The sequence below is a fragment of the Trichechus manatus genome, unplaced genomic scaffold (assembly GCF_000243295.1).
Source record: "Trichechus manatus latirostris isolate Lorelei unplaced genomic scaffold, TriManLat1.0 scaffold00038, whole genome shotgun sequence".
NCBI classification, from domain to species: Eukaryota; Metazoa; Chordata; class Mammalia; order Sirenia; family Trichechidae; genus Trichechus; species Trichechus manatus.
In genome coordinates this window covers 4,921,726-4,944,585 of record NW_004443974.1, presented here as the reverse complement: position 1 = coordinate 4,944,585, position 22,860 = coordinate 4,921,726, and the positions used below count along the sequence as shown (strand labels likewise).

Sequence of the window (22,860 nt, the reverse complement as noted above, 5' to 3'; positions counted from 1 at the left end):
GTGATAAACGGTATCCTTGTCTGGTTCCCGTTCTCAAGGGGAATGCTTTCAAAGTCTCTCCATTTAGGATGATGTTGGCTGTTGGCTTTGTATAAATGACCTTAATTATACTGAGGAATTTCCCTTCTCTTCCTATTTTGTTGAGAATTTTTATCATGAGTGAGTGTTGGACTTTGTCAAATGCCTTTTCTGCATCGATCAATAAGACCATGTGGTTCTTATCTTTTGTTTTATTTATGTGGTAGATTACATTGATTGTTTTTCTAAAGTTGAACCATCCCTGCATACCTGGTATAAATCCCACTTGATAATGGTGAATTATTTTTTTGATATGTTGCTGAATACTACTGGCTAGAATTTTGTTGAAAATTACTCATAATTTTAAAAGTAATGCATGTTCACTTACAGAAAATACAGATAAGCAAAATCTAGAAAATACTCATGATCACCCCCTCTCTGAGATGGACACTTTGGTACTTTGGTAGAGACTACAAACACTGTGTTCATAAAACACATTTAACATAAACAATCTCACAGAGTACACCATGTTCTGAGACACACTTCTTTTACTCAATAATATGTTGTATAAAATTGGGATTCAGGTTTGTGTTGGACTCTATACACTTAACACTATGACATACGGCTTAAACTATTCTTTATATTTTGTCTTTTCTAATCTTTTTCTACAAATATGTATTACTTCTATAATCATAAAACAAATGCAGGTTTCAAAACAGCATAAACTGCTTTTTCTAAGTGTCTGCTGCCATACCTGGCTCTTCAGCTTTTCCAGCTCTGCTCTCTTGGCCTGAAGGAGGGTCTCAGACTCTTGAAGGACCTGCAGGTGGTGATCCTCATTGCATTCTGCGGTCTCGACGTCTTTTTGCAGTTTCTGAAGCCTGCAAAGCACAAGCAGTACTAAGACGGGACCCTAAGAGCTGTCTTCTAATAAAACCCTTGAAGCCCTACAAGAGGCCTTACTTACTCTTCTGTCAGTGTTTCCTTCTTCTTATTTAAACACTGGAAGTCAGAGTCTTTTGCTGCTATAACTTTATTTATTTCTTTCAAGATTTCTTCTTGCTCGATTTTGTGCTGCTCCAAATCCTTTGCTTCAGCCTGGAGCAATCTAAAACACATCACTTTATTTGACCCCCACCCCCATCACTAGACTTAACATCGTGCTATTTATCATAAAGCAATTATCATCCTCTTAGAATCAAGCCTTCCATTCATCTCGACAGGCACCTCAGTGGTTAAGGGGATCCACGTACCTTAGCTGCTGATCAGCTTTGACAAGGTTAATAGCAGTTTCCTGAGCTCTCCTTTCTAATTCTTCAGCATCTGACTCAGTTTGCAATAAATTTCTCTTGGCATCAGTGAACTTCTCAACAGCATTTTTTGTCTACAAAAGAAACTGTCATTAAAAGCAATTCATTTACAATATTTGCTCACAGCTACTGGTAATGCAAACTCTTTCGGGAAACAAAAGGCAACACAGAAATACTTATAAAAATGTCCATCCACTTTAACTCTTTAATCCTTATAAAATAATTCAGAAGCAAAGAACTACTGCACAAAAATGCTCATTATATAATGAAATAATATAAAACTTGACAAATAATAGATTCAATAAGTGATAATGCATAAACACAACAGAATACTGTGTAGCCTTTAAAATGACAGGATGGCAATGTAGTAATATGGAAGAATGTCCATGATATTATGTTGGCTGAAAAATATAAACGTAAAATGGTACAAGCACTATGAGAGCAACTATGCAAAACTGTATCTGTGTCAACAAAGACAGAAAGGCTAAATATACACACAAAAATAGTCATCTGAGGATGGTGACAGTACATGACCTTTTTTATTTCAAAATAATCTGTAATATTATGTCATTTTCTTCAATTTAAAAAATCTACCCAATTAAGTGGCAGTGATTTTTACCAAAACTCCCTCCACACAAAGACTCTTGCTTTACCCTAGATATTACCAAGATAAGTAAAAGCTCATTAACCTGAGGATGACTGGTTAGGAAACACAGATATTAAATACTCTGTAAGTTTGAAAACTGCTTTCTATATAAGATTTGGCAAAAACAGTATTTTTTTTTTTAATATCAACTTCAGTTTCTTTTTCTGCCTAAAACAAGAGGCTTAAAACAATGTCAACAAGAGGTCCTTAAATACAGCATGGTTTGTACTTGGTTGAGCAACGACTCACCTTCAGCCAATAAACTCAAGCTTTGCAGCTGCACTAAAGTCAGAGGCATCTGTATGGTAAACTTGTCTATTAAATATCCCCTGTGGATGTAAAAGAGTCGGCAAGCTCTGAAAGAGCTACAGAGTTCACCATATCTCCTTCCATGGTTGTCAGTTCCGTTAGCAAAGCATTAAACAACCCTTACTGTGCACTCCAGAAGGCCACACTTCTAAGTAGGTTTTGTCTCCTCTGTCAGGTTTTAGCATGTCTGACACATTCCTTTTACAGCTACTTCCTCCCTCCTCTTCCCTACCAGACTGCCTCCCTAAGTCATTTTGGGAGGATGGAGGGAAAGAGCTTATCAGCCTTGTTTCAGTTACTACCTCTGCCTCCTATTGGTATCATCAATTTTTTTATATATATCAGTGATACATTTTTCTCCTTCTCACAGCTATTTTCTCTCACAGTAATCTAACATGTGACAGTAGAAGGAATTCATCGTCTGAAAAACTGTGTGGATGTTTTTCCATTCTTATTAAAGCTATCGCTCATAGAATTTCTTTAATAACTTTAGTCATTCATTTCAGTCCCTGGGTAATAGATTTTTATTAATTCAAATAGATTCATGTTGAAACAACAATATAAAAGTAGTAGCTCCTGAAGTGTTCCATGTGGGTAAGGGACTTTTTCATCTTGGAGTTTTCATCTAACTAAAAAAGTCCTCTTAATGAGGCAGAACTTCAGCTGTGAGACCCTGGGCCCGTTACCAGCCTCTATAACCTTCATCTGTAAATTGGGCTAACACCATCTTACAGGGTTGCCAAAAGGGTTAAATTAACTGGCATTTATAAAATGGCCAGGCCAATAATGTATGGTCATAGTAGGGGCTCAATAAAAGTTAGCTCCCTTCCCTCCTTCACTTCATTTTGTGTTATAGTCTAAAGAATACTGTCTCAAACCAAAAAATATTTGATTTTATATCATTACAAACTTGGAGTAAAGAAGTAAGACCATGAATCTTGAGAGGTTCATTGAGTCTTCAAAAGAATATAAGGATGACCTATTAAAAACACACTGATTATCAGAACCTGAATAATAAAAAGAGACACCCACAACATAAGGAAGTGGGGCATGACGGGAACTAAATAACTTCAGGTTCTTTAAATACACTGTCATGTAATCATACTGAACAGCCTTATGAAGCAGGTATTCTCAGTATCAATTTACAGACGAGGAAAGCAAAGCTCTAGGAATTTACTTCACCAAAGAAGACATTCAGGCAGCTAACAGACACATTAGGAAATGCTCAAGATCACTAGCCATTAGAGAAAGGAAAATCAAAACTACAATGAGACACCATCTCACCCTGACATTACCAGCACGAATCAAAAAAACAGAAAACAACAAATGCTGGAAAGACTGCAGGGAGCTTGGAACTCTTATACACTGCTGGTACAATCATTTTGGAAGATGATATGGCGCTTCCTTAAAAAGCTAGAAATAGAAATACCATATGATCCAGCAATCCTACTCCTAGGAATATATCCTAGACAAATAAGAACTGTAATACAAATAGGCATATGCACACCTATGTTCACTGCAGTATTATTCACAATAGCAAAAAGATGGAAACAACAACCTAAGTGCCCATCAACAGATGAATGGATAAACAAACCATGGTACATACACACAATGCAGTACTACACAATGATAAACAACAATGATGAATCTGTGAAGCATCTCACAACATGGATGAATCTAGAGGGCAGTATGCTGAGTGAAATAGGTCAATCACAAAAGAACAAGTACTATATGAGACCACTATTATAAAAACTCATGAAAAAGTTTACACAAAGCAAGAAACAATCTTTGATGGTTACAAGGGAGAGGAGGGGAGGAGAGGAGTGGAAAAGGAAAAAACTAACTAGACAATAGATAAGTGGTAACTTTGGTGAAGGGTAAGACAGTACACAATACTGGGGAAGTTAGCATAACTTGACCAAGGCAAGGTCATGGAAGCTTCATAGACACATCCATACTCCATGAGGGACTGAACTACTGGGCTGAGGGCTGGAGATCATGATCTCTTGGGGGACATCTAGCTCAACTGGCATAACATAGTCTATAAAGAAAATATTCTACATCCTACTTTGGTGAGTAGCGTCTGGAGTCTTAAAAGCTTGTGAGTGGCCATCTAAGACACTCCATCGGTACCATCCTGTCTGCAGCAAGGGAGAATGAAGAAAACCAAAGACCCAAGGGAAAGATTAGTCCAAAGGACTAATGGACCACAACTACCACAGCCTCGACCAGACTGAGTCCAGCACAACTAGATGGTTCCCAGCTACCACCATTGACTGCTCTGACAGGGATCACAATAGAGGGTCCTGGACAGAGCTGGAGAAAAGTAGAACAAAACTCTAACTCACAAAAAAAAGACCAGACTTACTCGTCTGACAGAGAATGGAGAAAGCCCGAGAGCATGGCCCCTGGACACCCTTTTAACTCAGTACTGAAGTTACTCCTGAGGTTCACCCTTCGGCAAAGATTAGACAGACCCATAAGACTAAACTGGCACACCAGCTCAGGGGCAAGGTCGAGAAGGCAGGAAGAGATAGGAAATCTGGTAACGAGGAATCCAAGGTCAAGAAGGGTAGAGTGTTGACATTTCGTGGTGTTGGCAACCAACGTCACAAAACAATATGTGTGTTAATTGCTTAATGAGTGTTATGGATTGAATTGTATCCCTGAAAATGTGTGTCAACAGGGCTAGGCCATGATTCCCAGTATTGTGTGATTGTCCACCTTTTTGTGATCTGATGTGATTTTCCTATTTGTTGTAAATCCTGCCTCTATCACGTTAATGAGGCAGGATTAGAGGCAGTTATGTTATTCAGCAGAACTCAATCTACAAGATTAGGTTATGTCTCAAGTCAATCTCTTTAGAGATATAAAAGAGAGACTTGGGGACCTCATGCCACCAAGGAAGCAGCGCCGGGGAGCAAAGTGCATCCTTTGGACCCGAGGTCCCTACACTGAGAAGCTCCTAGACCAGGGGAAGATTGATGACAAGGATCTTTCTCTAGAGCTGACAGAGAGAGAAAGGCTTCCCCTGGAGGTGGTGCCCTGAATTCAGACTTCTAGCCTACTAGACTGTGGGAGAATAAATTTCTGTTGTTAAAGCCATCCACTTGTGGTATTTCTGTTATAGCAGCACTAAATAACTAAGACAATGAAAAACTAATTTGCTCTGTAAACCTTCATTTGAAGTACAAAAAAAAAAAAAAAACTCTGGAAATTTAAATGACTTCCCAAATTCTAATAGCTCCTTAAGTAGCAGAGTCTGGCCTAAAACAGTTGCCTGACTTAGACGACTGTGCTCTTACCACGCTTTCTCTTCCTAATCCTTCCTGTGAGGAGAGTCAACTGTCTCACCCACAGTGAATTCACACTTAAAATCACAACAGGACATACTTTCTCCTTTGTGCATGAAAGTTCACTCTCAGCCTCTGCCAGGAGTCGGTCAGCTTCCCTGAGCTCTGCACGGCGTTTCAGAAGGGTCTTTTCAATGCACTCAATTTCATCTACAATATCTTCATGGTGTTTGAGTGATTTTTCTATTTCTAGTTCAGTAATAAGACTCTCAACATTTCCATCAATGAAGTCCCTTAAAAAAAAAAAATACTGGTACACATTAAAAGATTTTCAATGTAGACAAAGTACACACTTGTAGCCTAACTGGTAAATTGATGCATTATGATTTTCTAATTTATGTAAAAGGCAAGAAAGGCAGCTACATTTGATTATCTTCAAAGTCTATGTTTACTTTTTGTTCAAGTGGGTATACTGTTGACAATAAATATGTAATATATATAATGTATAATGCAGTTGTTTTGTTCTTTTTTTATATAAAAAAACAACAAAGATTATTGTATTGTCAACCACTTGGCGAAGCCAATGTTGATACTTTTATTTAGAGGTATAAAAGTAGAAGAAACCACTACCATAATAACTATCCATTCTCTCAAAAATTATCCTTCAAAGCTCAGCTCAAAGTCTACCCTGAAGACTACCTGATTTTGTGATTTACTGCATTCTTCTAGAGTAAGCTTTGGTCATGGTATTTAACAAATCAAAAAGCATGACACTCAATCCGGTAACTCGAGGCTAATATGACAGACAACAACAACATGACAGAATTATTTGAAGCTGGGACTATCTATGACTGCAAGGCAGAATATGAAGACAGATTCATCAACACAGTAACAGGATCTTTCTCTTTAAATGATGAGAATACTAATTATTTTTATTTTCTTTTTTGAACATTTTTGTCTTATCCAAGTTCCCTAGAATAATCATTTACTACAATTTTATAACCAGAAAATGAAATGGTTATTCTTTATAACCCTGCAAAAACAAACCAACTTCAAAATACAAACAAAACGAAAAGCCCCCTCACATATATACGCACAAAAATTATAGATAAGAGCACCCCCAAGACCTCAAAGATCTAGTCCCAATTTTCTTCTCAGTGTGGACCTTGCTTTTCCCTGTCAGATCTATCAGTTAGTCATTCACGTGTCTGCTTCTAGAAGGCAGTGACCATGTGTTGCTTGCCTCTGTGTCCTCTGCAGTCCCCCCTCATCCCAAGCCTGGCCCAGTCTGGCTTAAATGACAAGAACTGTCATAATTCATCGACCAATGCAGAAGGTGGGCTTCTACATAACTGGTCCAACCAACAGAAACAGAATTCATGAACAAACCTGCACTGTGCCAGGCCTTATGCCACAGGCTGGGACACAGAGAAGGAGGTCCTGCCACTGCCCTCAAGGAGCTCCTGGGCTCCTTATAATATTGTGTGAATAGTGCCATGCCCGAGGGCTAGCCCCGAGTTGTGGGGGCCTGAGAAAAGAAAAGCTTTTTTAAAAGAGGGAATCTCTGATCTTCCTTTTGAAAGACAAGATTGGAGTTAGGTAGGTGGGAAAGAGAAAGGAGAAGACATTTCAGGCAGAGAAGACAGCACATGCAAAGATGTGGAGGCAGGAAAAAAACAGGGTGATTAGGAACACCACAGGAAGGTAAGTAGGGCCAGACCAAACACTGTGTGTGGGAGAGGATTAAAACAAAACAAAAGAACACAGGCAGGGCTGAGATCTTGGAGGGTGGTATATACCCTGATGGGCTGGAGAGCCACATGGGAGGGTAGCATGGCCATATTAGCAGTTAAGTTGAAGGTAGAGTGGAGAGAGGAAAAACTAGACATGGGAGGTCAGTGAGGAAGCTATTACAATGGCCCAGGATAAGACTGACTAAAGGCTAGGGCAGTGGGGATGAAAGAATGGGGCCTATCTGAGAGCTCTTTGTGTATAGAGTCAGTAGGACTTGGTGAAAAACTGGATGCCTCGGGGAGGGAAAGGGAGAGTTGGAAGCATCTGCCATGTTTTTAGGCAGGATAGCTGAGGAGGAGAGAGAGCTATTCCATTATCCAAGAGGGATTACAAGAGGAGCTGATTGATATGACTGGCCAAAAAGATTTATTTAGATCTGCATTGTCCCATATGGTAGTCACCATGTAACTATTAAATTAATTAAAACTAAATTAAAAATTCAGTTCTTCAGTTGTATTAGCCACATTTCAAGTGTCTACCACACACGTGATTAGTGGCTACTGTCCTGGACAATGCAGATTTAGAACATTTCCAAGGCTGCCATAAGTTCTATTAGACAGCACTGATTTTAGACTATCTTAATGAATTAATATCATATTCATCAGAATCACAACAGTAAAATGGCTAATAATCTTACTTTGGCTGTTGATGTTTTTGGATGGTTCTATGTAATTCTTCTACTTCATGCTCTAAGTCCTTCTTCTCTTGCAAAAGACTATCAATATTATGATGCAGTTCTTCTATTTCTTTTTCACACTGTCGCTTAGATATTCTCATCCACCGTTCTTCCCGTCTTTTTGATTTTAAATGCTGCACTATTTCTTCTAATCTAGAAACTTCATTCTCCTGAACAAAGAAAAACAAATGCAATACTGAAACATCACAGGGTACTTCCCCTTGTCTGCTAAAACCTGAAATTAACTGTGGTTAAAGTGGAATCTATAATCTGAAAATGGCGGCAGATTCTAAGGCTTAAGCGTGAAAAGAAAAACTAAGTCAAGCCAATTTTTTCACACATCATAGATAAAACTTGTAGATTCTTTGAGATTTAACTTCTCCATTAGTCCTACTGTGGTTGAAAAACATCCACCAAGCACTTCTTGCAGATAATCTCTGCCTCCAGAGTTGAGAGTCTAGCAGAAACACACAAAGGTCTCTCCCTCCTCTGGGCACATGGGAAGGGAGTTGTCTGAGAAGGGTGCCCAGAGGAAGAGGTGTTTTGTCTAGGTTTTAAAGAATGAATGAAAGGAGAAAGATCTAGGTGAAGAAATAACATGTGCAAATGTAGGGAAGTATAAAAGTGTACCTGGGAAACTATAAACAACAGCTGGGCACTGTTGAAGAGCAAAAGAACCAGCTTAAGTAAGAGATTGTCAATAAATGCTGAGCAGGAGAATTGCTCTAAATACAATGTGCACTGAAAAACTGCAAGATAATATGAGTGACTACCATTTTTAATCTTGGAAATACACACAGTTCCTCTGAAACTAGCCTGACTTATTAAAATGGGGCTGGTGGCTTGGCACTCAGGTGTCTTAGCCCTTTATGTTCCCATCAATCTGCTGTGAGGGGAAGGAAAAAATAAAGAGCTCGAGGCGTCCTGAATTTGAAGGAGGAACTTGGCTGGAATGCATGTTACTTCTTCAGAACTGAAAAGTTAGTAATCTAGTGATTAGAAAGTAATCATTTCTTGAAATGCAGTCTAAGAAAATAATATAAAATATAATAAAAATTTACACACAACTACAGTATTTACAAATAAAAAAATGTACAGCATTAAAAATACTGTTTAAAAACTTGAATTGCTTGTAACATTAAGTGGGAAAAGCAGTATACAAAAACTGCATGTACAAAAAGATAACAACTCTGAAAAGGAACAAGAAATAATAAATAAGTCCCACCATCCAGAGATAATCCTCATCAAAACCTTGCTGTACAGTGTTTATACGTGTGTAAACACATGAACATACATGTGTATTCGTGCACACATACATACACCTATACATATGTCTACAAATACAGATACTAATATGTGACTATACTTACACATACACTATAGCATTTTTAATAGAAAAGTATAAGATTTTTTAAAAATGGTTAATTTCTGGATTGAAAGCATCTCTGTTATAAAAACTGATTTTTGTAGAATGGCCTGGGATCCTAACTTCTGTTCACAATATTATTTTTATAAAAGAATGCTTGTTCAGTTCTAAACCTTAGCCTTACAAACACACTTTTGGGATACAATCCATTCACAAATAGATCACCTTAAACTGTGACCTTATGTGTATAACCTTATTCAGTCACCTTTGGAAGAAGTCGGGATGGGGATCATACATCTTTCCACTTACTAAGTTATGATGTTCTGGGACGTTGCAATGCAGCACGCCTATGGGGATGAGGGGGATTGAGAAGTTGGGGGGTGGAGGTCCACACACGACGGGGGCCCCAGCAGGAGGCGGCCCATAAACAACAGTTCCAGGGGTGAGAGGTCGGCTATTGTTGAGCAAGGGAGGAGGTGGTGCATAAAGGGCCATGCCCTGAGGCACTGGAGAACCATCAGGAAAGACGGTATATATCATGTATCCAGGCGGAGGCACAAATGGAGGTTCCTCCCGGTCATCCAGGTCACTCTCTTCTTGGCTATCTCCTCCACTGTCTTCATCTTCAGAGAAATGAACAGAACAGTGTTTCACCCCACGGTTTACAAGGTAAACAGGTTTAGCAGAGAACAGCAGCATTTTAGGCTAAAATACCAGACATGTGAGAATAAAACTATGAAAAATAGGTCAAAAGTGGTTTTGAAAAGCAGATCAGAACAAGAATTCAAATTATTTTCAGTGGCTGATAATTGAGTTTTTATTATGCATATCTGTTGGTTTGTTTGTCCATTCATTCATTCCTTCATTCAGCACATCACATAAAAGACCAACAGAGATGTGCTGAGAGATCCTACAGTACCCAGCATTTACCAGTATCACGACATATAACTCTCTCTAATGAGATGGCTTGCTTACTTATGTACCCTAGAAGCAGGAACTATGTCTTGTTTATCAGTGAAGACAGAGAACCTAGCACATAGCAGGCACTCAATAAATAATTCCTGAATGAACAGTTTCTTAGAAGATTGTATTCTCACTTTCTCACTTTACAGATTAACTGTCTCAGAGCAACTAAATCATTTGCTTAAAAGATCACATTTCTATTAAATAAAAGAGCCAGGATTCACCCCAGGTCTGACTCTCTCCACATCCAGAACTTTGGAAGATAGACCTGTAAACATATCAATTTAGCACAGCAAAATTAATGCCATGATACAAGGATATATGCTGCCATGCTCCGGGAGTACAGAGCTGCTCAGTCTGCCTGAGTGAGGCAGGGTAGAGGAAGGTGTCACAAATGGAGTGATGTTTGAGGACCTGGGTCTTGCTGAAGGAGAAGTAGGAATAGGATGGGGAAACGAAGGACGAATAAGGCCATTCCAGACAGAGGGTTTAAAACATGGAGGTTTGAGGAACATGGCATGCGGTCGGTTATGGCTGACATGTGGGAGAGTTATAGAGGTGAGACTTTAGACTTGGTTGCTGGCCAAGAATAGATCACAGAGGGTCTCGCAGAGCAAGCTAAGGGGTTTGGACTATGTCTTATGAACTTCAAGGAGCCAATAAAAGGTTATTAAACAGACAAGAGAAATGCAACCTCCCTTATGTGATATAACCTACCTCTATTTGAAAGAGATTTATGTAACCCACTTCTGATGGGAGAATAAACCCAGTATCCTGAGGCAGGTGGAGGTCCACTGCCTTCCTTCCCATCTTGCTGCCCAGGATGTGCTTTTCTAACAGGAGCTGAGGCTGTGCACTTTAGGCCAACACCAGAGTCCTTGGTGGCCTGAGAACTATGGCTAGAAACCTAAAATAAATGACAGCAGAGTACACCGTCTATTACAAATGGAAAGGCTAATTTTGAGAAATGTTAAAAGTCTAGAGCCCACTTCTGATGTGGTGAAGTTAAGAAAGAATTTGGTTTCTTTGCACATATGATAATTCTAATTTTTCACAGACAGAAGCGATTACATGGTCATGTAAACTGCAGCCTTGTACAAAGGTTCAGTTAATTGACATCACCTCTGGACTCAATCAACTGGTAGCATTAGGGAGGCAGTACCGAGAGCAGTGCTATGCGTACAATGGCTGGTGTCCATTAGATTGGTTTGTGAATATGAAGGGCTCAAAACTTGATAAAGGCAACATACTCTAACCGATGTCCATTTATCACTTCAGAAATTATTATTTGATAACATCCATTTCCTACCCTGCCTTTCAGTACAATTTTCTAAAGATACCAAGTCTTGAATCATGTTGAAATGGGAAAAGCACATTATCTGGCTACTTGGTTAATTTTATTCGGCAATCTTCCAGAGTGAGAAATGAAAACAAGTTCTCCATAGGCAATCAAATCCCTGGGTGTCAACCACTCTTCCCCTTGTGCTCATCTTTCCCAGTGGTTTCTCTTCCTTTGCTTTGTCCCTGATGGCCCAGCAACTGAGACAAAGGACACTCCCGTGAACTTCCAGTGGAATCTGGGGGCTTTAATGTCCTGCTGTCCAGGGAGCTTGGCATGAATTTTAAGCTCTACTCTGTTACTCTCCGACTCTTTCCTCCAAACTCTCACCCAAGTCAGGCTTACATGTTTTGCTCTAACCTATCCTGCTTCCACTTCCAGCTCTGGCCATGCCAAGGACGTTGGCTTCTTTTAGATTTCTGGGAGAAAGGTCCTAGATTCTGCTCTTTCGGTTCTGGTTAAATTCAGGTGTCTATTTTTCTGTCTGCGCCTCTGCATATTCTATACCCATTTTTAACAGGCTCTCTGGTCTTGAGTCGCCTTATCCCCTTTATAGCATCCTCATTTAGGGACCCACAACACACCACCTGAGCATGAAAGGTTAATTACCATCTTCCCCGGGAAGGACCTATTTTCATCTCAAATATCAAAAACACTTCAGAACCTCCCAACTTTGTGGCTCTTAATATATAGCTTAGCATATAAATATATGGCTTAGCATATAAATATTTCTGTATGGCTCCTGTTCACAAATTTGGTGATGGGACATTGTCATGCCTTCTTCAAGAAAATTCACTACACACTCCCAGAACCACAGATTTCCTACTTTTGATGATGGTGGTGGCATAAAGTACCAATAGCCTCGTCTTTTGAAAGGATCTGCTATGCTGCTGATATAATCATTCTGATGAGAAACTTCACGACGGAGTTCAGCAATTTCTTCCAAAATATTTTCAAAGCCTCCTTTGCTATCTGTAAATGAAAGTCATCCTATGAAATTGGTATGTAATCACCCACTTCCTTTCTCTCTCAAAATCCAAAATTGATTCCATGACTGCCAATGAATTTTATCAGTTCCTCAAAGCTGACTTTTAGCTTGCTCTTTTGTAATTAGTTTTTGCTAACACTTACAAAGGATAGACACATCCTTCTGTCCTTCAATTATAAAGTGGGGCAGAGAAGGCAAACGAACAGATTTGTAAACACTACTTCTTTCAAAAATATAAATACAAGTTTCTTGTCAGTTTCTTTGTAATCAAGTTTCTCAATATTGCATTTATTATTTATTAAGCTAATTACATAGCTCTGCAAATCAAGCATTAGATTCATTTGCAACAGTTAAACAAAGAAGACAGAAAAACAAACAAGAAGCTTTCATTTTAATTGTCTACAGTAAACACAACAACTGCCAAACCACTACCGAAATCAAAGCCCAATACCTTACCAGCTCCAGTGAGGTCTAGTAAATTCCATAGCCTTGCAATCTCTGTCCTTTGTCTCTCCATTGTCTCATTGAGTTTATCAATTTCTAGCACCTGTGAGTTTGCTACTAAGGTGCCTGCATCTGCTTTCTCCATCTCCATTAGAAACTATTGAAGAATCACATACAAAAAGTTGCCAATAAAGTTTTTCCAAGATGCCCTTATCCTTGCAACTTGATTATAATTCTATGATTTTATTTACGCTTCACCAGCAAGGAAACTGAAATATTTAAACTGCACCGTGCTTGGTATATAGGATCACATAAAATACTGATTGATGATTACACTTTAAAAATTCTTTACAGTGTCACCTGCAGCAGTTTTATCTTTCAGGAACTGAAAAGGACCCAGTAAGGAAAAGCTCTCAGGGTACCAATACTGACCTGATCCTCTTTGTCCCTGAGAAGATTCTGTAGGAGTTCGATCTCTGCTTCTGCTCGGGTCAGATCCCTGGCCGCACGTGCTGCCTTTCTGCTGAACCTCTCAGTTTCCTGCAATTCCTGCTGGGACAGAGGCATGAAAAAGGCATCACTGCCATCACAGGTTGTCCTCGTGATCTCCTTCTCTCAGATTGATTCTTCTCCTTTAATCAGATCACCTGTCTGGCTGTCCCATGGACATGTGGCACTAAGTCTCACCTTCTCATGTGTTGCTCCCATTATACAGAAGCCTTCTCTGCACCCACTATGGGGGCCAAACAGAAAGGGTGCTGCATCAAAAAGAGCAAGGGCTAGTTTTTCCCTCACTGTTCTACTACCTTCCATGACTGGTGTAACTCTCATCATTAGATTTTCTCTCCTGTGATCTACCTTAATCTCATTAACATTTGTATCCTATAAAGCACTGTAGCAGACATGATCTCAGTCAGGAGTCGTAACAGCCCTATGAGGCAACATATTATCATCTGACTGCAGAAGACGAAAAACTTGAAGTTCGGAAGGATTATATTAGAAGCCTTCAAAATCCTTGTCCAGGTGTGTATCGATAGCTACCTCCCTAAGCAGATCACAAATCCCTTCAGGTAGGGACAGTATGTTTCATCTGATGATTCCTTTCAGGACACAACAGAGTACAGAGCCCATGGTGGCACAAAATAAATTCTTAGGGGTTATGATGAGGGAAAAACAATCTTCAGGTCTTAAGAGAAACCAACAACTTTATAGTGGCTTATAAAATAATCAAAGTCTATAACAAGAAATCAATAATAAAGTTGCTATATTTTTTGACAGCAGAATAACTGGTGGAAACTTGTTCTCTACCTGTAGACTCACCTCTGCTCGCTCCTGGTTAATTTTCATAACAGTTCCGTGAAGGGACTTAAGCTGGTCTTTGGCAATGGTGAGCTCAGCTGTGGCTAGCTTATCAGAGGCAGCCACAGCTTTTTTTAGTTTCTTCAATTGTTTATCTAAACCAAGAAACTGCTCCTGGGATCTGGCATCTTCAAGTTTCTTCTAAAAGAAAAGAAACATTAATTAAACAGATGAGTCATCTGGCAGAAGTGAATTAAAAAGAGCCAAATTGTGAGAAAGAAAAGCACTCTGTTCACGTTTTCTCTCAGTGAAGTCTCTGCTAGATGTAAGCTCCATGAGGAGAGGGACTCTGTTCATTGTTGGATGCCCCATACCTAGTACCATGCCTGGTACACAGTAGGTGCTCCATAAATATTCATGAATAAATAATTAAAAATATCTCAAAACTGCACGATAAGCTTGGAATCAAATCAGTCTTCCCAGTCAAGAATCTTAGTGATCATAATTCATTTATTCACTAGACAAACATTTCTTGTCACCTCTGATAGACCAGATACTTGCAATCACTGAGTAAGGCACTGGGCATATGGTGAGAAACAAAACAGTCTTGGTTGCTGCCCTCCAAGTGCTTATAGCTTATGAGAGAGATAATAAACAATCAGATAAATGTAAAATTAAAATTATGACTAGTGCTCTAAATGGACAGAATAGACAACAGCAGAGGAGACCTAGATTAGCGGGAAAGAGAACAGTCAAGGAGAAGAATAGAGAAGGAACATGGTTCAGGTGAAAGAATGGTATGTGGGAAGGCAGGAGGGAAGGAAGAACTTGGCATTTTTGAGGAACTGAAATAACCCTTTCAAGACCCTAATATTTTCTGCTTTGAATTTTTTTTCATGTTTTCATTCATGGAAGCATGCTGAGAAATGGAGTGTGTTTACATTTTTGGTTGGTAATATGGATTTTGAGAATTATTATTTGGGAACCCATGGGTCCCATAAACCTTGAGGGGTTCTTGGGTGCCAGGATTGGTGGGTGCCCATCTGTCCCACCGGTCATGGGTGGCAGAACGCACTGCAACACACACAAAAAAACCAAACCCACCAGGGCTCCCTAACTGTCACAAGGAAACCATAAAGATGCTTACAAGGCTTATCTAGCTGTACGAAAGCCAAAAGAAAAAAATTTTTACCCAATCACACGTCCTTGATGCACTACCTCACATTTAAGGCTGATACCCCAGCTATTTTGCTTCAGTGAATGTTTCTTTCATCTTTCACCATTACACAAATCCCCACTGGAGGGCAGCAAACATTTTTAGTGGGAAAAGTACAGTCCCAAGAAACCTGAGAGCTAGAAAAAGTGGGTGGGATGACCCATGGGTCATGAAACGGATTGGGAGCATAGTAAGAAAATGAGAGAAGCAAAAAGAGGCAAATGATGGAGGGCCTCACAGACTGAAGAATTTTGGTCTTTATCTATGAGGTAACATATTGTCATCTGAACATATTATTACCCTAAGAACAACACGAAACTACTGGGAAACTGACCACAGCCAATTCACATTTTAGCACAAGCATGCTGGCTGTTACGTGGAGCAGAGGCATGAGAAAAAGTGGGGAGATTTGCCAGGTGGCTGCAGCAGTCATCCAGAGTTGGCTAGATGAGGGTGGTGACATGAGAGAAGGTCAAAGTACATATATCCGAGATATATTTTGGAGGCAGACTTAACAGGACTTGAGAGCCGATGGATTCTTAGTAAAGCATGAAGAAAGTCATTTGATGAGACTGGAAGCAGGGAGATGGTAGATGTGAGGAGGGAGAGCACATGAAACAGTGGAGCATGGGAAAACGAGCTCAGCAGAGAAAAGGGTAACACTACCCACTAGAGGTTGGTGTCCAAGAGTTTATAGTGATATCTGTATAACTGCATGGGTGATTTTTTTCTCCAGAAATACTTAGCATGGGTGCAGGTAGATAGCTGCAGTTTTACGAGAGATAAGACATTAGAGAAAAAGGCAAGGGACTTGAGAATATCACAAAAGAATAGCTACAGTTGTAGTCCATGGAATTTAAGTTGGACAAAGAGGAAAGTAAAGATAGGAAGGGCTTAATAGATTAAAAAAAAAAAGGAGGGGTTGCGGGGGGGGAGGCAGCTAATAAACTGGAAGTCTCAATAAGGTTGAAAAATTATTAGAGTGGGGGTGCTGGCAGGACAAGAGGTTATGATCAGGGTGGGATGCTTCAGTTTGTGATTTCAGAGGTGGTGGGTGTGATTTCTGAATCTGACAAGGTCCAGGATGTGAGAATGGGTATAGATGGTTGAGGTGGGATGGAGGAGAAGTCCAAAGAGAAGTGTATTAGAAAGGACAGGAAAATGAGATTTCCCATAGATGTGTCCAACTGGACAATGGGTTTCTAAAGAGACAAACTCAACCCCATAACATCTGTTAAATACCACCTAACTGACTCTAAAGTTACTCCTTACATTCCTAATTCTCTTGTTTCTCATCTACCAGGTCTCTCCTAAGTCAAGTTCACCACTGTGCCAAAAATGCAGTCAGAGGCGCCCATGGATCACATCCCTCTCAGCTGACACCAAACTGGTAGGCCTCACAGGCAGGAGCCCATCAGCACATACTTCTGTGTCTCACCCTCCTAGTCTTCCTCACCTTCTTCTCTAACTCTTGGAGTTGAGCCAGAATTCTCTCCTTCTCTTCATCAGCTTCCTGAAGTTGGAGATCTGTAAGGCCTTGGATTTCCTCCATACTTTTTAGATTTTCTTGCAAATAGTGAATTTCATTCTCTAATTCCTGGATTCTTGCTTCATGTTGCCTCTTATCAAAATTAATCTATGAGGAAATTAAGTTTCGAAGATGATTTTTGCAAAATGTTTCCCAAACTTTTTAGATAATTATTTCATTACAAAAGAATATAACAAAATTTTGGATTAATTAGTTATTGGGGATGGTTTCGTCTTGAATCCTCTCTAGAATCCATTTTAATGTTTGCCAGACCACTAAATTCATTACATAAAAAAAATTAGATTCTGGCACCACACCATACTCCAGCAATGTGGTATTATTTACCTACACGTTATGAACATCTCTCGCTTGTTCCAAAACAAGGAAAACAGTGTCACAAACAAGCCTGACTTTGACATCAGTAACCACATTCAGAGTTGAATTTCAGTCATACCCAGCTTGACTTGTTATGAGTGAAAATAACAAGTTATACTGTATTTACATGAGAAAGGAAGCATTGTAATTTTCTGAAAAACATTAGTATCTGCCAAACACTTCCCTCCAGTTGCCTCTTGCCCTTTTCTTACTCTTGCTTCAAGGGCTCTCTCACAGGCCTGCCTGAACTCTTCTTGTCCATTTGCCAGTTTCTCTTGTTGCAGAGTCATTTCTTCTTGGAGTTGTCTCTCTCTAACTTGTGCTTCCTCTCTTTCCCATTGGGAACGTGCAAGAATTTCATTAAATTGTTTTTGTAAATTGGCAAGGCTTTTCCCTAAGACATCTGAAGGACTGTCGATTCTGGCAAGGTAGAAAACAAAAAGATGGCATAAATGAGCCATTTTAATTTTGATGCTAGATGAAACATGTGTTAACATTAGTGCAAAGTAAAAAGAACCACGTGGCATGGGACTGATGTCAGTCCACAACAATTTACTGAGCAGCTCCTGAGTACAAATCACTGTTTTATCACATGACTATTGCCATCCTGAAAACACAGGCTCATATTAGGCTAACAATGTTTGCTCAAAGGATGAATGTCCATTTCATATATTTAAAACTATCCTTGGTTTTTTTAAACCACCAAATTTGCAAAGATTTTATTTTCCTACCTGATAGGTATCAGGTGTTGTGGATTCCTGAAGACCCATGGAGAGCAGTGAGCCTTGTCTAGGAAAGGAGCCAGCAATCTGACCCCTGGGCTTTTCTTCTTTTTAAAATTTTATTGTGGTAAAAATACATATAACAAAATTCTTGCCATTTTATCCATTTCTAAGTATTCAATTTAGTGATATTAATTGCATTCCCCATGTTGAGCAACATCTCCACTATTTCCAAAAGTTTTTCATCATTCCAAATGGATACTCAGTACCCCTTGAAAATAACTGCCCATTAGCCCCTCCCCCCAGCCCTTGGTAACCACTAATAAACTTTGGTCTCTATGCATTTGCCTATTCTAAGTATTTCCTATAAATGGGATCATACAGTATTTTTCCTTTTGTGTCTGACTTATTTCACTTACTGTAATGTTTTCAAGGTTCATCTACATTGTAGCATACATCAGAACTTCATTTGTCTTTATGACTGAATAATATTCCATTGTATGGTTACTAGACTTTGTTAATCCATTCATCTGTTGAAGGACACTTGGGTTGTTTCTACCTTTTGACTACTATGAATAATGTTGCAATGAATATCAATGTACAAGTATCTGTTTGAGTCCCTACTTTCAAGTCTTTTGAGTATATACCTAGCAGTGGAAATGCTGGGTCATATGGCAACTCTGTTTAACTTTTGAAGGAACTGCCAAACTGTTTTCCACAGAGGTTGTAAGATTTTACAGTCCTCTCAGCAATGGATGAGGGTCTCAATTTCTCCACATCCTCATCAACACTTGTTATTTTCCATTTTTCTGATAATAGCCATCCTGTTGTTGTTTTGTGATTTTGAGTTGATTCTGACTCATAGCAACCCTATATGACAGATTAGAACTGCCCCTTAGGGTTTCCTAGGCTGTAATCTTTATGGGAGCAGATCACCAGGTCGCTCCTCCGGTGAAGCTGCTGATGGGTTTAAACCACCGACCTTTTGGTTAGTCAAGGGCTTAACCACTGTGACACCAGGGCTCCTTGAATAGCCATCCCAGTAGGAGTGAATAGCTATCTCACGGTGGTTTTGTTTAGTATTTCCCTAATAAGGTTAAACATCTTTTCATGTGCTTACTGGCTCGTGTAGCCTGTTAGTCTTGTAGACTAGTTTCTTCTTTGACTCTTTTTTCTCTTTGCTCCAGACAAGTAGAGACCAATCATTGTATCTATTCAAGTCCTTTGCCCATTTTTTAAGTAATATTTTATCATATTTTTGGTTAAAGTTTACAACAAATTAGGTTCTCTTTTAACAATTTATATACATATTGTTCAGTAACATTGGTTACATTTTTCACAATGTGTCAACATTCTCAGTATTTCCATTCTGGTTGTTCAATTTCCATTAATTTAGTTTCCCTGCCTACCCCCCTTACCTTATATTTGCTTTAGGGTAAATACTGAACCGTTTGGTCTCACACAGATGATTTTTTTTAAAGGAGCACAGTACTTACAGGTGACATTGTTTATCTCATGAGCCAATCTGTTATTTAGCTGAAAGGTGACCTCCAGGAGTGGTTTCAGTTTAAAGTCTAAAGGGTGTATCTCAGGGCAACAGTCTTGAGGGTCCCTCTTGGGGGTTCAAACAATCCAGTAAGTCTGGCCTTTAAGATTTTGAGTTTTGTTCTACATCTTTCTCCCACTCTATCCAGAATCATGTATTGTGTCCCTGGTCAGAATGGCCGGTATGGCAGCCAGGCACCATCTAGTTCTTCTGGTCTCAGGTTAGATGAGGCCGCGGTTCATGTGAACTATCAGTCCTACAGGCTGGTTTCTTCTTTGACTCTTTGGTTTCGTGCTTTCTCTTTTGCTCCAGACAAGTGGAGTCCAATCATTGTATCTTACACAGCCACTCGCAAACTTTTAAGAACCCACATACTACTCACCAACCTAGGATGTATAACATAAACCTTATGAACTACGTTATATGAACTGACCAAGTTCTCACCCAAGACTATGGTCCACAGCCTTCAAGCCCAGTAAATCAATCTCGCAAGGTGTTTGGTTATGTCTAGGAAAGTATCTGTTGCTATGCCTGCTATGTGCTTTATTATATATATGAATATATATGCAGCACACACTTACATGTATATACAGATGCCTATAGGTACACCTTGGAATCGACTCGATGGTAACAGGATTTTTTTTTTAATACACATATATGCATACCTATTTACCCATGTAACCACACACATACTTTTGATTACTATTGTTGTTGCAAAACTGTATATGTTCTAGCAGTTACTAAAAATGTCCCTTATTCTTGTGTGCTTCTTAGTGTCATCATTTACCTTGGTCAACTTGTGCACACTTCACCCACATTCAGTATTACCTTTCCCATCACCGAAAATAACAAGTGTTGAGGTCCGGCAAAATGGCGCTCTAGGTAGAAGCACCACGCCGTCCCTCCACAGCAAAGATCCAAAAAACTAAGCCAAACAGAGAATACAACAATCTTGAAACCCTAAAACATCAAATGAAGAGATAAAGAACTCAGCCAAGCACCAAATGGAGAAAACTGACAGACAACGGAGAGCGAGGAGAGATTCATACAGAGGTCCCCTACCAGCTAACGCTGCGCATATCCGCCATCTTGGACACCTATCAGAGACCAGCAAACAGGGGGTACAAGAAAGCCTCACGGAGCTTCCAGCGGGAGACAAAACACCCAGTAATTGGGGATATATGCTTTCCCACCCCCCACCCTTCTTCACCCCGACTCGGCCTCCTCTGCTTCCCGCAGCCACAGTCTCTTGACCAGCAAACAGCGGCTGCTTGGATTCTACACACCTGAACGGGTGGCTCTCTGAGTGCCATTTCTTGGCTGCTGGTGTTGCTTTTCCTCCGCTTCTTTTTATTTCTTCCTTGCCTCTCCCTACCTCCCCCTCCTTTCGCTCGAGTACCTCGCTCCGTGTGCCATCTTTGCTTCTTCCTGAGAGGCTGCAGAGCTCCGGTAATTTGTGATATACGCTTTCCCACTCTCTACCCTTCTTCACCCACACTCGGCCCCCTCTGCTTCCCACGGACACAGTCTCTTGTCCAGAAACACCAGCCGGCACTAGCTGGCTCTCTGAGTGCCATTTGTCAGCTGCTACTGTTGCTTTTTTTTTTTTCTGATTCTTTTGATTTCTTACTTGCCTATCTCCACCTCCCCCACCCTTCGCTCAAGTACCTAACTCCGTGTGCATCTTTGCTTCTTCCTGAGGGCTACAGAGCTCCATCCGAGTGTGGAGCTGCTTCCCGGTTTGGGCAGCTGCACTGGTGGGATCCCGGGGCTTTTGTTTGTTTCTTTTGAATTGTTTGTTTTCTTTTCCTTTTCTTGAGTTGGGAGCCCTTTGTGGCCAGGCTTAGCTGCGTGCCACGGAGACTCCCCTTTGGCTCGCACAGACATGCAGAGGGATCCCTGAGAGCGTATCTTTTAACATTGTTGTTTTTTTTCTATTTCTTTGGGGGCCTTTCTTGTTCTTTTTCATTTTTTTTTAATTTGTTTTGTTTTCTTTTTCCTTTTTCCCTTTTTGTCTTTCTTCATTGCTCAGTTTCTTGTCTCTCTATATTTTCCTTCTCTTTCTGTTCCCTGAATACCTGGCGTTGTATACCTCTACGCCCTCTAGCCAGGCTGTACTGCAACACCTGAGAGTGACTAGCGCAGACCTCATAGCTGCACTGGTGGGATCCCTGGGAACTTTGCGGTTCTTTAACCTTTCTGATTCTTATTTACTCATTCTTTTCTTCTCTTCCTCCTCCCCTTTTCTGTTTTTCTCCATTTCATAGTCTCTCATCTCTCCACTCCAACGGCAAGCTCCCCTAGCATTCGTTTTTGTTTGTTGGTATGTTTTTGGCTACTCTTCCTCACTCCTCTCTCCCATATCCATCTTAGCTCCACACATAACAATCTCCCCGCTGCATCCTGCCTACCTGCACTGTGTGCTTGACATCACACCACCAAGCAGCACAGGCACGGCCTACTGGAACCTGCCCTGCACTGATTACTGACCTGCTCTGGTAGCTGTAGTGCCACAAACAACCCGTCCCAGTAACTCCCTTCAGATAGACCTGTCCTGCCATTCCATATCTGAGTGACTGGACCATGCCAATTGGAGACGGAGGCGAAAAGTATTGTGCCTACAGACGAGCAAACAACAAAGAACACACAGTCTTCCTGCTCAGACATAGTCAAATTTTTTTAAAAAAGGGACAAACCTACAATCAATAAATGAGAAAAATAACTACTAAATGCTCCAAAGACAGCAGACAATATCAAAACATTTACAAAAACAGAACATGATGGTTCCAGTAGGCGTCCAAAATAAAACACCAGATGACTCTCCAGCGGAAGAAAATGCACTAGAACTACCTGATAGGGAATGCAAATCTCTAATACTCAGAATTCTCCAAGAGCTGAGGCAAAAACCTGACAAACATAAGGAAAAAACAGACAAATTAATGGAAAACACAGACAAAAAACTGGAAGAATTCAGGAAAATAATGCAGGAACAAAATGCCAAAATAAATTCACAACTAGAAATTATACA

At 40.1% G+C, this 22,860-nt stretch overlaps 1 protein-coding gene across 9 annotated transcripts in view; it reads right to left on the bottom strand.

Annotated features, from left to right (window-relative positions):
- Positions 1–22,860, bottom strand: part of CNTRL (centriolin) — a 102,894-nt gene that overhangs the window by 23,778 nt on the left and 56,256 nt on the right. For all 9 annotated transcript variants that reach the window (XR_002823984.1, XM_023730659.1, XM_023730657.1 and 6 more), the window contains 13 exons: positions 17,777–17,984; positions 17,118–17,297; positions 14,467–14,646; positions 13,579–13,695; positions 13,159–13,303; positions 12,541–12,686; positions 11,093–11,282; positions 9,722–10,035; positions 8,008–8,216; positions 5,677–5,869; positions 1,272–1,402; positions 986–1,126; positions 773–899 (listed from right to left, as the gene is read on the bottom strand). Coding sequence is in view for 8 of the 9 variants with exons in the window: in XM_023730659.1 (XP_023586427.1) it covers positions 773–899; positions 986–1,126; positions 1,272–1,402; positions 5,677–5,869; positions 8,008–8,216; positions 9,722–10,035; positions 11,093–11,282; positions 12,541–12,686; positions 13,159–13,303; positions 13,579–13,695; positions 14,467–14,646; positions 17,118–17,297; positions 17,777–17,984 (2,281 nt within the window). In the remaining variant the exon portion in view is untranslated. The remainder of the gene's footprint in view (positions 1–772; positions 900–985; positions 1,127–1,271; positions 1,403–5,676; positions 5,870–8,007; positions 8,217–9,721; positions 10,036–11,092; positions 11,283–12,540; positions 12,687–13,158; positions 13,304–13,578; positions 13,696–14,466; positions 14,647–17,117; positions 17,298–17,776; positions 17,985–22,860) is intronic.